Consider the following 14,387-nt stretch of genomic DNA (forward strand, 5'->3'; position numbering starts at 1 on the left):
GGGAGAAAAGAGAGAAAAAACTTTTTGAGGGGAGAAAAACCACCAAAACGTCCCCTTGAACCTCAGTAATTAAATTAGTTGTTTATTGTGTGTCATTTAACTTCTCAGTGGTCACGAAAATATCCACATTACCTTTCCAAAAGAACATTCCCCTCCTTTTCTAAGTTGCTTTGAATTGCTCTTGCCAAATAAAAGAACTTTACAAAATCCATTTTACAAAATCTGTTTTGCAGATGTGGAATCCACCATTTAAAAAGTTAAACATGTGTATGTGAAGCCTTTTTCATGGGCTTAATTTTAATTGAAGAGGAATTTATGAAAGAGAAATAAAAAATGTTGGTGTGACAGTGATTATCATATTAAAACTTGATGTAATGAGCAAACAACTGTATTTTAAAGGTATAGTTCTTAAAAAATCTTTTTATGTAGTTTTTACTAAAGAATAACTTCCATTAAGCATAGTTTATTTTCAGGTGGAAAAAAGACTCATTCAGGAAATGTTTTTCTTTTATTTACAATGGAGTTCAAATATCCCTTGGTTCTGCCTATCAACAGATAAATATGAATATTATATTTCTTTTAAGTGGTGCAACGTAGAGCATAAAACAGGGTTACTGTTTCATTTTCCACTTTTTTAAATCTGAGAAGGTACTCTTAATAAGAGGTTTTTTCAGAGAAAGTGAATGTCCTAGAAATTGCCTGATTGATGCAGGAGTAGATTTTTTTTATTCATTTCAACACAAACAGCAGACTGAACTCAGAGAACTTAGGAAGTGAAAATAGAACCTCTGTAATGCAATCTCATTTATTTTTTCATTATGTCTGAAGAAGGGGAAATAATGAGATGATACCAAATATTCCAGAAAAAAAATCTCCAGACTCATAATTCCATAATGTACCCTKAGTTGACTGTTACTGATGTGCTGATTAAGGGTCAGTAGCAGAAGCGGAGAAAATAAATGAAGCACTCTTGGAGTATTTATGCTATAATGTCAATTTAAAGACAATATTCCCTGAAGGTAAATTATTTGGATTTCTATGCTGCTTTTCTTTTTTATCTCCTTTTCTTCTYACTGGAATGGGAGGAGTTGAGTATTAGTCACAGTATCACAGAAGAGTTTGGGTAGGAAGAGACTTTAGAAGTCATCTAATTCCAAATCCTCACTCCTCCTGCCTAGGTCCGGGGTGCCACCCACTAGACCAGGTTGCTCAGATCTTTGCCCAACCAGATCCTGAACATTTCCGGGGATGTGGCATCCACAACTTCTCTGAGCAACTTGTGCCAGTTCCTCATACTGTAACAGTAAATTATTTATTCCTAGTATTGATCCTAATCATCTCCTCCTTTGTTTTAAACAGTTCCCCCTTGTCTTATTACAATCTGCTCATGTTAGAATCACTTTCTGTCTTTTTTTTGAAGCTTCCTTTTAGTACTTGAAGTCTCCCCAGAGCTTTCCCTTTTTCTGTCTGAGCAAACCCAGCTCTTCAAGCCTGCCCTCGTAGCAGAGATGCTGCAGCACACTCATCAGCGTAATTTCCTGCTCTGGWCTGGCTCCAGCAGGTCCCTGTCCCTCCTRTGCAGGGTCCCCAGGGCTGGATGCTCCAGGTGGGTCTCAGCAGARCGGAGCAGAGGGGCAGAATCCCCTCCCTYCCCTGCTGCCCACGGTGCTCTGGGTGCAGCCCAGGACACGTTTGGCTCTCTGGGCWGTGAGTGCCATGGCCGGGGCATGTCCAGCCACAGAATCAGTTAGGTTGGGAAAGGCCTCTGGGGCTGAGTCCAGCCTGTGACTGAACACCACCATAGTCAACCATACCAAGGCACTTAGTGCCACATCCAGTCTTTCCTCAAATACCTCCAAGGATRGCGGTACCATCACCTCCCTGGGCAGCCCATTCCAGTGTCTAATCACCCTTTCTCCAAAGAAATCCTTTCCAATGTCCAACCCAAACCAAATCTCCTCTCATTCCAGTGAAGATATATGTCCAAGGTTCCTCAGTGATCCTTGCTTTGGTTTATCACTGGTCTGAAGGAAAATATAAAACACACATAGTTTACAAATGACTCCTGATGTTAGTTGGTGGTGATTCAGTCAGAAACCATGTTAAGCTGAAATTTTGCACATGGTATTATGAGATGTGTTTGCTATATTACGTCCATTTGAAAATAAAAATAGGAAATATTTCCATAAAGARTAAAAATGCTTAAATGATATTATGTGAAAGAAGACATTAAAGAGCTCAGTCTTAGCTCAAGAATTAAGGGCCCTCTGGGAATGATTGAACAAATTTRTAACTAATATATAGGTGATTTCTTATAAAATACCTACTTTAGTGGAAAAAAATCTTTTTCATTACATCCAGTAGCAGCAAAGCAAAAGCAAACACATGCTCAATGTGGGGACATTAGAAAAGCACTGACAGAATGTTAAATATGTACTATAGGCTATGTGGGCATTTTAGATAGGGCATTAATTCGTGTATGGGAATATGGCCAACKGTCTGCAGCAGAAGCAGCAGTTCAGATAACTTGGATTTTTCAAGTGGCCTGCTGATATTGCAGCTGATTTAGGGCTCATATTTATTTTAATTAATGTGTTAATTATTTCTAAAAATGTGTGTTATAAGAGTATACAGGTGTTTCCTCTTCCTTTACACTGGAAAGGTAAAATGATGAAAAGGTTTGAATATGCTCTTAGTGTAGCTAAACRATTGAGGTTTTGACAGGACATTGAGCCCTTGAAACAGGAAACTGAAGGCTYTAAGGAAAGTCATTTCATGCCAGCAGAAATGGAGAATTAGGATGGTAAAGGGTTCTCAAGAGGTTGTTTCTGGAATGACATTTGAGATGCTTGTGAAGCACGTGGAATGAAAAGGAAAGGCAGGCTCTGAAGTTCCCTGCACATGGGAGTGTTACCAGGTACACCTGAAAAGGGGTGTGCCAAGGCATTCCTGGGGAATGTGTGCTCTAAGAGAGGACAGAGCTTTTCAGTAGGAGATGGTCATCAGGGAAGGAAGAAGAGAAGCTGAAGGTACGGGATATTCAAATGATATTTTGGAGGGACTTAATATTACGAAGAAAGGAGAATGGAAAAAGACACAAATTTTGAGCAAATATCACAGCGAGAGAAAGTGTGAATGAAAGGTGGTGGGGAGATTGAGGTGGTTACTGACATGAGGAGACGAGAAAGGGAATATCACAATCATATAATGGTAGAGGATGGAAGCTCTGAAGATCCTCTAATCAACCTAATCATAATTGTAATATGATGCTTCATTTAAAATAAAAATAATAATTAAAAACTCCAAACAACAAACCCTCAAACCCAAGCTAATCATCTTGAGATGATTAAGACACTTGAGTGTCTTATGCTAGAGCTCCAAATAGATCAATGAAATGGTGCCTTACAGACAGCAAATTTGACAAGACTTTTAAAAATGAAACTAATCTTGACTTCGTTAGGGACAATTGGAGATTATTCTACTTCTTCATTCTAACTTACGGTTACTGATTTCTCATTACTGTCATTAAATGTGCAATTCAATGTAGCCTCTATGAGGTAGTCCCAGATAATTTTTTCTCTTTATTCTATATTATATGTCACCTCTGTGGCCTTTCTAGTCTTGTAGCTGTGATGGAAGTTCCTGATGTTATGCTGTGGTATCTTGTCTCATTCTGCAGAAGTGGCAGCCTTTGTTAAAGTTGTATTTGCTTTGCTAGAGACCAGTGAATTATGTGCTGTTGGATCATAGGCAATGTTTGTATAGTCTAAACAAATGGGGTTGTCTTGAGAACCTTGAGATTTTTTCTTTCTAAATAAATGGTCTTCCTTCCTTTGCCAAATTCTGAAACTCTTCCCTGCATTAAATGCCAGAAGAGTTTTGAATTTTTATCTGGAAAAGACCTCAACATATTAAATGGAGAGAAAACATTTGTATCTAAGACAGTTTAAAGGATCCACCTGTATCTTAGTATTTTAGTTCTCTCTCATTTGAATGTTTTTCTGTATCTAAGGAAAGTGAAGATCCAGGCAGATACTCTTTTTCCACTAAAAAGAGAAAGGATGTATTTGTTTTCCTAATAATGTCGGAAAACTTAACTTGAAAAAAACAATTTTACATAAATGAGTCTTTCTAAAGTATTTGAAGAACATTTTTATAATAGAACTTGAAGACCTTCAGGATTAATGGAAGATATGGAAGATAACTTCAATAATATTACAATTAATGTTTAAAATGGCTTTTAAAAATAAGGTYTGAAGAATAACCAGCCATTAAGAGTAGAATATTCAGTTGTTGTTATGTCAGAATAATTAAGAAATCTGTTTAAGTTATGAATTTGTATAAGCATTCATGCCTGTTTCCTGCAGTATTCATTCTTCGTGGAGGACTGAATACTTTCATCCTCTTGATTTCCAGTGGCAGTGRAGATTATGTGTGTGGAGTTCCTGTGTATTAACCTTTTGTTATTTTTTCAATTCTAAATAATTGTCTGTATTAAAATGAGAGTTTTGAGAAAAACTGTTTTTGTTTGGGGTTTTTTTTTGTTTGTTTTTTAATATTTTTCTTAAACTTCAGATGCACTTTAGTGATGTTTCTTACCTGGAATGTTGTCGTGTCTTAAATGCTATTTTGGCATTACAACTTATTTTGAATATTAAATGCTATCTGTGCTGAAAATTGGGGTTGGTTTTATCACAGGAAGAATTATTTTACATGTATCATTTTTATCTAAAACAACTRTTAATTTAAACTCTTTTTTCAGAACTGTGAGGACTTGGGATGTTAACAATGAAAAAAAGCACAAAAGCGTATTTAAGCCACGATCAGTTCAAGGTAAACGGGTGATTCCTACAACTTGCACGTACAGCAGAGATGGGAARCTTATTGCAGCTGGCTGTCAAGACGGCTCTATCCAGATCTGGGATAGGAATATGAGTGTAAGTCAAGTAYTTGATAAGAATACATGCTTCTAATATTTCAAGTGTGAAGGTTTAAGCAGATAAAATCAATTTTGGTACTTTTATACTGTTATTTATTTTCCCTCTTCTCCTCTCCCCTCTGTCCTGGAAATCAAATAACTCACAGGCATAACTTAATATTTCTTCTRTCTTTCTGCAGCTGATCCTTAAGTGTGCTGCCACTAAGTTCAAAAGGCTGGGAAGCCTCTTTGCAGTTTGGGAAAAAAAATAGATTTGACCACATATCTTTATCTAGAYTGTTGTTCATTTGAGATGCAGCGCTTGTGAGAAAAGCTGTAATTTCTTGTGGTTAGTTACATAATTTATTTGGAATGTTGAATACATTAAGGAGTCTCTTAAAACTTGATACTGAGATCAGTTATTAATTCATGTAATGGGTAGAGAAGAATAGCATCTGAGTGGGTGGGGACGAGGCCAATGCTGCATATTAAATGGCAGATGTTGTTATATTGGCTAATGTGTAAAAACTAACACTGAGGCAAATCTGTTTATGTAAAAACATTGTAGTCAGAAAGAGAATGGAAACTATTTCCAATTTTTCAAAATTAGGAAATATTTCTGTTCATATTGAACTAAACAATCAATTTCCAGTAGTTATGACTTGAACTGATAAGTACAATTCTTGCTACTACTTTATTACTTGAAGCTTAGAGCATTCAGTGCTCACTGTTGCTTTGTGTAGCTTGCAAACCAGTCCAGTTCCAAGAGTTTTAATTTTGCGATATCAAGTACAAATTCACCAGACTAAGCTTTACTGCTTTTAAAATTAGTTATCCTATCCTAAATCATCCATATCTTTATGTCCATGTTACGCAAAGAAGTGGAAGTCCCTTTCAGTTCGGTGGGTTAAGTACCAATGGCATGCATTGGAGGAGAAAATGCAAATAGGGTCAATTTTTTTTAAGCCAAAGTGAGAATACAGAGGAAATGAAGCAAGAAGAGCAGGGTTGTGAAACTGATGTCATAAATCTCTGAAAACTGTTCAATTCCAGTAGTATGGCTTTGTAGAAGTGATATTGAACTAGTACAGGTTACATTAGTCTGTTCAACTTCATATTTCAAAATATTTTATTTTAAAAAGGGAAGCAGACAGTCTAGGAAGCTTTTTACAAAGATTTAAAAAGATTTGATTGCTAGAGGCAGAGGAAATGTATAGATTTAAAAGGAAAAGAAAGCTGGTGGATCATACTCAAAGTACAGCCTGTATTTTGGGATTGTCATCTATTTTTATTTCTGTTTTTATTTCCACTATAAACCCAGTAAAACTTCCTAATGGCATGAAGCTTGAGAATTCATCCTAAGTGTAAACTTGTTCTAACAGAATAATAAATTTTTCAGAGACTGGCTTTCATCACCTGTGTATGTTGTTTATTTTAACATATACAGTATTGAAATATTAAGCTTTCTGGTGTAGTTTTAACAATAGTGCTCTTGGTAGTCTGCTTTTTCATGTGCTTTTCCTTTTGAACTTTTCTTGTGTCTGTAAGATGACATATTGCAATGCTGATTGAGTGTAGTTTAAGGTGATTATGGGTAATTTAAAGATATATCCTGTGTATCTCGTGCAATTTCCAATGAGTGACCCCTGTATAACAAGGCAAAACTAAAGTGATTTCCTAGTGGAAATTAAGTCGGTGGTGTTCTTGGGTTGGTATTTTTAACACTGAAATAATTTTTGTCTTTTCCTTTGTTGGTTTCATTAAGAAATGTGCATGATTTTTGGGTAAAGGAGCATGGTAAATTGGATTTTTAGTGGTATTCTCACCTAAAACTGCTGGTGTCCTCTGGAGATCCCTATGTATACCTAGAATCAGATGTTTCAAAAGGCATTTTGATTAAACAATTAGAGAAAGCCTTCGTTTTATATGTGGGCATGGGGAAGGGATAAGAAAAGAAKTTTTTTGAAAGGACTATGTGTTCAGCGTTAACATTTACAAAGAAGAGCACGAGACTGACTTCTGCAGTGGAATGATGAAAGCACTTACTGGCCTGACAGGATACAGAGATGCTTGCACACACAAACAAGAAAATTTTAAGTCATTACAAATTGRTGCCGTTCTAGGGATACAAGTTGTATGTGACACATGGAAGGAGGGTAAAACTATGGAGGATCAAGTTGGAAGGGTTAAGTTACTTGTAGAAATATACAGTAGAAATATTGACTTCTGATTTTTGAACAGAAAGCTTTTAATTCCCATCCAGAAAATATAATCTGTCTTTGTTAAAACGAGTGTAGAACTGTATATATGCAGATTTTGCTGTGCTACGATGAAACTGGATTTCAAGTCAACATTAACACAGCGGTTGTGTTTATCTTGACAAGACTCTGTTGAGTCAGTAACAAAAATCACTAGTGTTTGAAAGCAGAAAATAGTTGCTCTACTTTTTTATACTTGATCAGTTGGCAATGATTCTGGCATCATTATTTTATGTTGTGTGCTTGGTTCATATGCAGCAGGAAGAAGGTGAGATTCAGGAACATGTTTAGAACTAACTGAAACTTATTTGACTGTACCGTCRTGACAGGGATGACACAATAAAGGCTTATTGTCACTGTCTGAATTTAGTTTTGCCTTTATGCAAGAATATAAATGACAGTTCAACCCTGATCTTGAGTGCCCAAGCCAGTGTTCTTGCATATGATAGTTACTGCATGAACAAAAYCCATGGAAGTGTTTCATCCAGATACTACACGTCACACTAGGTGCACATCTATAGTGCCTGTTATCCTGGTGTCTGTGTAGGTTTTTTAGATGCATTTGGTTTAGAGTTGAGTACAAACTATTGTCAAACACAGAGCCTGCTAGAGAGGGATGTTTCTGTTTGCTTCAGTGAAAATGTAAAATCCCTGCTTTCCCACAGTAGAAGGCTCATCAGCACAGCACAGGATCACAGGATGGGTCAGCCACAATGGTCATCCGGTCCAGCCTCACTGCTCAAGCAGGGCCATCCCAGAGCACAAGGAACAGGATTGTGTCCAGATCAATCTTATTCGAATATCTCCAGTGAGAGTGACTCCACAACCTCTCTGGGCAGCCTGTTCCAGTGCTCAGTCACTGCACAGTAAAGAAGTTCTTCCTCAAGTTCAGGTGGAACTTCCTGTGCATCAGTTCCTGCCCATTGCTTTGTGTCCTATTAAAGTACAAAGCAGCAGTTCCAAGTGCAGAAGTGAATACCCCAATAGGAAAAAGAGTCTGATGATGCCCTTTCCAAAACGAAAGGGGAACTCATTAGAAGCAGGCACAGTGGGGCATTGCTGATGGGAAGCCACTGCTGTGCCACTTTGCAAGACAGAAGCTACCTAAAAAGCCTCCACAAATCTCCTTTGCTACTGTTGTCATTGTCTCTGACTGCTGTTAAAGGTTTATTATTTTGTGCTTTACACCTTTCTTGTTACACGTCTACAGGATTGACACCTCAATGTGTCAATCACAGGGTGAATAAATGAAAAATGAACTTGCTGTGGCATCCCCATCACCACAGACATCTCACTTGTGTTGTACACTGCTCCACAGTGTTAAACTTGGTCTGTAATTGTGTGATTAAATAATATTTGAGTTTTAGCGGAAGACATGATCTTCTTTGTCATATTTTATCCATCGTGTTGAAGTCAAAGTAGCTGTTTGTTATACGTTACCTTCAACAGTTAGTTGTTTTTGTCCAAGCCACTTTTGAACTATCTCAATATCTGGTTTTCTGTTTGTTTTGGTTTTTTTTTTTTAATATGTTGCTTAGCCTAGAGAGTGATTTTGGTGTGTGATCAATTCCCTTCTTTTGTTCTGACTAGTAATGAACGCCATGAATGTTTCATTCAGTTTTTTACTTCCACTCTTTTTTGGTATGATTCCAAAAGTCCCAGCTGTAAGTAGTGAGAGTAAAAACACTTTTGGAACTTTTGGAGGAAGAYTTTTTTCTTCTTCATGACACTGACATTGGTAACTTGCTAATGCTGAAGTTAGCCAAATGCATTCCGGCTCTGTCTTGCCTTTTTCCAGACTTCCTCAGCAGGATCATGATCCATTATAATCACCTGCCTCAGAGGACTTTTTTGTTTTGTCATAAATCTGTGTTATTTTCTCACGTATGTTATTTTGTCAGTTCATGTTTTTTCTATAAAGTTCACGTATGTGTGCATTTACAGTGCACATTAGCAGAGCGACCTGTCAACATGTTTGAAATATTATGAACACTGTCAACTTGGCTTAAAATAACAGCTTCAAAGGACATAAAAAATAACTTCCTTCAAACTTGAATGAATAGTGGAAACAATAGTGTGAAATAGTCAATCATAGCACAACACATTARAACACTCTCAATTTAAATGTTCTGAGACCTGGAGAGAAGTGTCTGGCAAATACGGAGAGTTGGAGAGCATTAGTGGTCAAAATAAGACAGGACCTCGAAAATTATTGGTTCACAGGGCAGTGTGGTAAAACCACTAGGTTTACCTGCAGTTCAAGTAAGTTCAAATTCCTCATCTTGCCTGTGCTTGCCCATTCAGAGCTTTTTGCAATCCAGTAGTAGTACATTTTTCTGAACAAACTGATCCATGGAGTCAATTTTTGGTGTCAAGAATGCAGAGTGTCTTGCGATCAGTAAACCTTGATATGCCTGGTTTTCCTGTCCAGGAATGGGGGCATCTCATTCATAGGGATTTGGAAAGACTATCCATATCCATAAGTAATTTTTGAAGCATGAATTAAAATTGATTCAAATCTAAATGAATAGAAAAGCTCCCCTTATTTTCCACAATAAGCAGGAAAGGATCGAGGTGTTTTTCATTAGTTACAAGTAGGCTTTTTCAGAGTAAAAAGGCTAAACTTCTTAGTTAGCMTTTCTTAGTCTTTCAGACCACCTAGTGAGGCTACCTGTTGTGTGAAGTTTTTCCTCCAACTTTTCCTGGGTGCATTCAGCACAGCACTGCATAAACAACTTCTCTGTGTATGGCAGAGGTTTCACACATCACGTATTTTATGGTATATATTGCAGCTGTGATATAAATTTATTAATAGAAATATAGTAATATTTTTATTAAATATTAATAAGGATGTTRGGGAGGCAGAGTTTGTAAGAAGTGGTCGTGTCTCTTAAATGCCTTTGAGAAAACAGCTTGTACACCCAAAATCTTGCTGGTTTTTTTTCTAGCTATATTTAATTTTTTTACAATGCTTGAGTAGTTTTTACTCAAGATTTTACCCATCTACTGGCTGCACTATAGGTAGTAAGGGATTAGTTTTGACAGATACATCTGTGATAGGTTTGTCTTTTACATCTGTAGTAGGYTTATCTTTTTACATAGTGTAAATCTGAACATGAAAGATAGACTATTTTATGATTTTCAGCATAATTCTCAGTGASCAAATTGATTCAGTGCTCATGGAAATATTCTTGTAGCGAGTGATTAACTTCTATTTTTTTTACTTTCTTTTTTTCATAGAAGACTTAGTGATAGGTTAAACCCCATTTCTTCAGCTCAAAAGTGAGCATTTGTTACTGTATTGCTGAATTACTACTTTGCTAGCATTTTCTTTTTTCCCTTTAAAGGTTTTGAAACCTTACTCTAATTTTAAATTGCTAGAAAAATTTATGTATTTTGATCAGTTAAAATTACTCAGCTAAAGCTCAAAATAATTTTGCAGAACTTAAAATTCATAATAATATTGAAATTCAACRCTTCAATAATGTACAGCCCGCATGAGTGTCTCCAAAAGTGGTGTGATCAAGTGGTAATCCCAATAACCTGTTTTCCACACGCCCTTAAGCCACCCTATCCTCAAAATATAGGGGGAAGAAAAGTGGTATGTCTCACTATTCACTGAAATTAAACAGATCTAAGCTCTGTACATTTTAATTACAAATACTCATGTTAAAAGTATTTTCCAAATAATTGCATGATTTATAGGTGTAAGATAAATACATTTCTATATTTAGTGATTGTTTGCTTTGAAAGGGTTTCTGTAAGCTTTAGTTTTGTGATGTGTTGTTGGAAGTTTTTGAGGTAGAGATTTTAGAGACAAAAGGTTTTACAAATACTGGAGCGATTTTGAAACAATACTGTACAACTAAGGACATAGATTTAGATAATGAAAACCTATTCTGTGGGATACTTTCTTTTTTTGGAATGGGAATCCAGGCCCAGATGTTATTAGGATTTTTTTTTTTTTTGCAAACTTTATTTTGCTGTTCATAATGGATTTTACAGCAGATGCTGTCAAGACAGAGTAATAAAAATTAGTAGTAAGATCTGAGACTTGCTGTAAATATTTTCTCCATTAATTGGAAGGTCCTTTGAGGAGATTTATACCCATGCGTTAGGAAGATGAGGTTGTTGGATATTTGCACAGTTATAGGATGCATTTGCATATGCTGACATGCAAAAGACATAGCTTTCAGTAATTAATTCCTGAAATGTCTTATGTCTGTTCACTAGAAGGCTTTACTAGTTTACATATGCCTTTTTAGATGCYTTTTCTACCACGTCCTTGTGTGTCTTTGGCATCTTGTCTATCACAGCATTCCAGAATTGTGCTTTTTTCACACCAGCTAAATTTTATTAATATTTTTTTCACCGTGGAATATTCACTTGTCTATTTGGATGATTTTAATGTTTATGTTGATATCTTCACAGCATTAAAATATTCCAGTGAAATGTCAATATTTAACAGTAACAGCTTACAATGACTGTTCTTAAATTTGCTGAATATCACTACTACAGCTAAACAGCAGGCAAATCTTCCAATTTCCCCAAGTATGTAACATGCTTCATGCTTTGAAGAGGGCAGTCTGGCTACATCTGGAGATTTCTTGTGTAAATACAAGATGAAGGATATCCAAATATACTATATTCCCCTTTCAAACTTAAGGTAAGTTTTCCATATCCATAATGTTCCACGCTTTCATTCCATATGTATATGTGCCAGATCTCTGTTCCAGAAACTGGAAATCACACACAAGCTTGCCAGCAGCAAATATTAACAGATTCATATATTATTCCTTTTTGTATACGTCTGGTTTAGCAAGTACATCACTATCTGTACCCTACAGCCAGCCACAGTAAAGAATCTGACAATCATATGCTGAGATAAAATGTGCCCTGCTGTATTTCTAAGTGCATTTCTCTGTTATGTAATAAACAGTTTATAGTTAAGAACTATCTAAATGTTTGCACTATCTAGTATAGTGATGAAAGGCAATTCTAAATCATGAAATCTGTCACGCCCCAATGAAAATAGCTTAAAGGATTTTATTTTGGATTCGTGTATGGTTAAAGGAAAAAGGCGTATCCCACAAGAATTATATATCCCTCTTCAGTTTATTATTTATAAAACTAAAAGTAGAATTTACAGAAATAATTTCAAAGCAACAGTTTGAGAAGAGTAGGCATTACAGCAATGTGATTGGCTTTATTAATATTGTAGTGCTATTAATATTAATATAACATTAATAATGTTACTGAAATAGATTAAAAATGAAAAATAATAGAATAGAAAGAAGAGCCTTCTTCAACTAATTTTGTTATTTCAGACACAGTTTTCCATTTATGCAGAGGTAAAAAGTGGATAGAAAATACTGCATTCTGATCTAACAAGGAGTGAGCTCCAGAGTGGTTTGGCTTATCAGAAAAATGGCTTTTAGGTACTGTAGTATATGCGTTGCTCAAACAAAATGTGCACTTCACTGGTCTAGAGCCTGATAAGTTTTGTAAATTATGAAATGAATGTGCTAGATGTGTATATTACGAAGCTAGTTTTGCCTTCAAATGTATCTCATTGTGCCTCATAGTAAGTCACTATTTCTTAAAGCTTGTGAGGAGATGAACAGCAGGATTATACTGTGAATTTCCTAAAAGCAATGAAAAGTGCTTTTCTGTACAACTCCAGGTCATCAAGTTTATTTTATTAGAGAAGCCTAAAACTCCCATACTTTAAAATACTTAACCAAAGGACAACTGTTACAGCTTGAACAAGTGGMTTAAAACCAAAAAATATAGGAAATGGCTTCTGATTCATGAAACATACAGGTTTGCAGAAGATAAGTTATAGTGAGGCATAGCTTTTKTATGTAGCATCATTGCATACATTTGACTCAGGAAGTTAAAGAATAACCATTTCTCTACAGAGAAAATGATTGGTTCATGGTTGCACTGAAAGGTGCACTTCTATGAGCGTACAGTTTAAAGAAGTGGCCATAACACATTGTCCTCACTGCCTTAAGAATGTAAGTCTAGTTAACTTCAGCTGACAATATTGACTGGCATTTGTAGAGAATTCATAGTAAGATTATAAGCCAAGCAAGTTATTTTTGTGTCTGTGATTATCAATGAGAAGATAAACTGCACAGGTAAACTGTACTTTGGCAGGAGGTACAGAACTAAACTAATAATATGAAATAAAAAGTAGTGTTAATGATATTATATTTTTAAGACAGCTTCACTGACCAGGTTTCTTGCAACTGTAGGTATAAATCTCATAATTAAAACCTGATGGAAGATAAGTAGTATGTAAGATTACTTGCTTTCTTCATAAGCAAGCAAAACTTTCCCCAGTGTAAAATATTTTAAAATAAAGGGKTTTTTTTATGGTCTGCCTATTTCCTAAAGTTTGTTTTCAGCAGATGTTAGTGCTAAACAGTTAGCAGAGAGGGTGGTGAAATAGGTGGAGCGTTGTCCAGCTGTGTTTTATTTAATGTATGACTGCAGTGATACTATGCAGACTGAAATCAGATACATCCGTGAAACAGCTGCTTTCCTTAAAGCAAGTTCTAAATTTCTCATGACATAGAGAACTAGACTTGGAGTTGGATATGTCTACCTATGTGTTTCACACATTATGTGTAAATACATATACAATGTGTCTAAGTATGTCCAGAGACTTACAATGACATTCTMGTTCAATAGAATTTCTGAATGTGTATAATCATTTTAAGCAGTAATTTAAACAACATATTCTTCGATATTTTAACATGCGTAGTTTTCATTCACATTAAGCAGTATGTGAAGTTTTTAAAAAGTGCCTTTATAGTTACTGTTTCACTTCATGCTGTGTATATGTATCTCTTCAAGATTTGGCTTGTGACTGGTGCTCAAAGCAGTCGCCCATAATCAACACTAAAATTTAATTTACATTTAATGCATTTTGTTAAAGTTGGAATAGGATAGCCAAATTATAAAGTACTATGTTTATTCACATACAAAGAGAGAATTGCTCTAAAAACTCTTAATTCATTGTATAATCATGGACKCTTGTGTTGTTTTTTTGGACACTAGGAGCTCCTGATAAATATAGCTGCTGTGATCCATGTGTTCCCTGATGTGAGAATACAAAYGGCAGTGCACCCTAGCTCGCTAGCCTGCTTTTAGTCCTCACCATTACGCAGTTCTGTGGTCTCACTCGAACAGCCATCAGGCCT

General features: G+C 35.9%; 1 protein-coding gene across 1 annotated transcript in view; it reads left to right on the plus strand.

The window, feature by feature from the left end:
• WDR70 (WD repeat domain 70) overlaps window positions 1-14,387 on the plus strand; it is a 124,976-nt gene that overhangs the window by 66,161 nt on the left and 44,428 nt on the right. The window contains exon 9 of the mRNA XM_057364689.1: window positions 4,763-4,937. Within this exon, the coding sequence (XP_057220672.1) occupies window positions 4,763-4,937 (175 nt within the window). The remainder of the gene's footprint in view (window positions 1-4,762; window positions 4,938-14,387) is intronic.

The sequence above is a fragment of the Malurus melanocephalus genome, unplaced genomic scaffold, assembly GCF_030028575.1.
Source record: "Malurus melanocephalus ecotype Western Australia unplaced genomic scaffold, MMel_1.1 scaffold_41, whole genome shotgun sequence".
NCBI classification, from domain to species: domain Eukaryota; kingdom Metazoa; phylum Chordata; class Aves; order Passeriformes; family Maluridae; genus Malurus; species Malurus melanocephalus.